This window comes from Berghia stephanieae, chromosome 8, assembly GCF_034508935.2.
Source record: "Berghia stephanieae isolate SIO BIC M18660-M18661 chromosome 8, UCSD_Bste_1.3, whole genome shotgun sequence".
NCBI lineage: Eukaryota > Metazoa > Mollusca > Gastropoda > Nudibranchia > Aeolidiidae > Berghia > Berghia stephanieae.
The window spans coordinates 9681802-9685047 of NC_088367.1; the positions used below are offsets into that span (position 1 = coordinate 9681802).

Consider the following 3246-nt stretch of genomic DNA (forward strand, 5'->3'; position numbering starts at 1 on the left):
GGTAGAAAGTAATTGCTATTGTCCGGTTCACGCTATAGAAATTGGGATAAACTCCGCCTCCATGAGCCTAATGGCTCTGATCAACTTTATTTTTTTGTTTTTCAGGACACGCAAGGTTTGAGGGAATACGAGATATAGATTGTGTTCTACCGGAAATGGGGGGTGTCATGGTGATGACGAGCGTGTTGAGAGAAAATGAAACTTGCATTAATGGAACGATCACCCTCTCTGAGGACAACACGACTCTTTGTTCCATTAAAATAGTCAGCGAAGTCAATTTAATCGGACAACTGATTAAGGCAATCATATTAACTATATTTAACCCTCCATATTTCGATTATGTACCGTTGTATACTAGTCGAGTCCCCATTATTTTGGCCATTTCTAGTTTTGGAGCTGTCACGAACTTCATTACCATTCTGGTGTTTTATCGTCAAGGTATTCTTTCAGACAATTGCACACCTATTCTTTTTGGACTTGCAATATCAGACTTTTTCATGTGTATGGCATCGTTTGTTTTAAATTTATTATTAATACCATTATTCATTTTACCTAGATTCGAACTATATTTACATCAGATTGTCAAGAGTGGAAAATATTTTGCTATGTACGCCACGGCAACAATTGGAGCATTTGGATCCATTTGCAGTTGGATTACAATATTTCTGGCTTTTGAAAGAATGATTAGCGTGGCCTTCCCTTTTCATGTCAAGACAATTTTTACACCAAAACGGTCACTAATTCTAACACTTACGTCTATTTTTGTCTTTTTCATTTTCAGTTTTCCTGAACTATTTCAAAAGTTTTCTCCAGAACTGGCTCACATCTCATCTTTTTTTAAATATACGAATTACTTCGTTTTTCGACCCACCATCATCGTCCTCCTGGCGGTGTTTAATACCGTGATTATTTTCAAAGTCCGAGCATCAAAAAAATTTCATAAATCAACCACGTCCATTTCAAAATCTGGAACAAATTCTAAGAAAGACCAGAACAAAGAGTTGAAATTGACGCGTATGATGATAGTAATTTCTTTATTGTTTTTCTTGTTTTACGGTCCCAACACAATGTATATGATTGTACAACAGGCAAATTTTTCAAAGTTTTTGCTTAGTAGGGCTCCTAACTTAGTCAAATTCATGGCAGTATTTTGGGAAGCGTTTGAAGTAGCAAATTCCAGTATCAATTTCATCATATATTACCAATTAAGTTCAAAGTTTAATACAGAGTTAAAACAGCTTGGATTATGTCATAAACGAGATTAGAACTAATTTTCTCCACGGTCATGTTTTAGAAATAAAGATAGTTTACCATTATATAAAAGGAACGAAAATGACGTCACTCAGCTCTTTGGCGGAGTTTTTAGAAAGCCATTTTTATGGGTAGTTCTCACTAAATTGTATTATTCAGTTTATAAACGTTTAAGGTTACACAGAGTTCTGTGTGTAAGTACGGTTTCTCAGGTTGACAGATGTCGTGAGTATTTCAACTAAGTGCATAGCATCAATAACACTCCACTCATTAAAGATGTTTTATTTTGATACATTTCATTTGATTTGTAGTCACGGATGTAGAAGCAAAACAGACTTTTGGAAGTTTGATATTATCGTGACTTGCTGACAACTGGCCACTGCCATTATCATCGATATAATACATTGAATATCAAAGTGATTTTAAGCTATAGATAGAATGCGCTTGGCCAAGGAGTTCACAACATTGCCATCCTGAAGTATAACGGACCAACACACAAACTCTGTGTAACCATGAACTTTTATAGTCTGGTTAATATTTTAACAGTTTAGTGAGAACAACTCACAAACGCGGATGGAAAAAACAATAACAAAGGCCTGAGTGACGTCATCTGCATACTATCTATAGTCCGTTCCACAACCCGTGAGCAGCACGCATTGACGTGGATATCTTCACGAGCTTCTGATGGATTTTAATGATAATACGATTCAGTAGTCTGATGTCACGCGCCCGGCAACGGCGGCCATCTTAGTTCTAAACAAAGAAAATCATTACTTTTTATTCTTCATGCTAGCTAGAACTTTTCGTTCCCTTTTCGTATGCCTTGTGATCAGAATGTGTAAAAGTCAAAACATGATCAAATTTATGGGGTTTGTTTCCTCTGGAAACGCTTTTATGCTCGCCGGATAAATATTTCATACGGGCGTCCGCCATTGTTCAGATAGTTTAGGGCCAGTGTTACTAAGTTACCATGCGTCATTAGGAAGGAAGTGACGTTACGACTACTGAATCCTATTGGCTCGGACACTAGGATTGCTGGTGACATTAAGCCGATTTTCTTGCGTTGGTTACAGCCATACTTTGGAATTTTTCTTCTTTACGGTATATATAAAAAAACGGACGTTCTGGGATGAGTGAACTTTTGGAGGGTTTACGTTAATACACAGTGAATTCTGTTGTGATTACGATCACTGAACTCCCACAGGCTTGACTAGGGGTTTATTTTTCACGAGATTCATGTACACTACTCCTAATATTGCCCCATTTTGTACACACTTCACATTAACAATTGTTACATTCTAAAAGTTGAAAGTAACTTCCTGTTGTGATTTCTGCATTCATAAAAAAATAACTAATAACAATATAGATTAAACATGCAAATTTGTCACAATAAGAAAATTTTGAAGTATTTCTCTAATGTGGCGAAGGGCATACTTCTTTTTCATGGCATGCAGCGAATATCGGAAAGTTTAATAGATTGCCTACAACCAAGAATTAAATTTAATTAAATTAGATTGAGCTTAATATAGCGCAATATCAACTAAATGTGCTCAAAGCGCGTTACAAGGGGTCCCTGGTCAACAGCAACGTTTAACATGTAGGACGGGACATGACGCCTGTTAGGCGATATTACAAATTTTCGGACAAAGACAACGCTGTTAACGGCCAGGTACTCATTTTACACATGAGTACGGTGAGAGAATGTGAGTAAAGAGCCTTCTCCAAGGACTCAACTATGCGTCGAGCGCGAGGCTTGAACCCAGGACCTTCCGATCCGAAAGCGAGTGTCATACCACTAGACCACATAGCCGCACACATAGGAACTAAGAGAGGAGAGGTCAAATTAATTATGCACCTCTTGTATTTGAAAATTGCGGTTCCTTAAAAAGTTTATACTATTCAAAACTTACATGGAATCTGGTATTTAAGAAGTTCAGCTTCAGTGATGCTTCACATTATTGCATTCGTAGGACTCCCTCCCCACTGAACATAATT

General features: G+C 37.2%; 1 protein-coding gene across 1 annotated transcript in view; it reads left to right on the plus strand.

Moving 5' to 3' along the window:
* LOC144978139 (uncharacterized) overlaps positions 1 to 2696 on the plus strand; it is a 12280-nt gene extending 9584 nt beyond the window's left edge. The window contains exon 3 of the mRNA XM_078923800.1: positions 106 to 2696. Coding sequence (XP_078779926.1) covers positions 156 to 1265 — 1110 coding nt within the window. The 5' untranslated portion in view covers positions 106 to 155 and the 3' untranslated portion in view covers positions 1266 to 2696. The remainder of the gene's footprint in view (positions 1 to 105) is intronic.
* Positions 2697 to 3246: the final 550 nt, after the last annotated feature.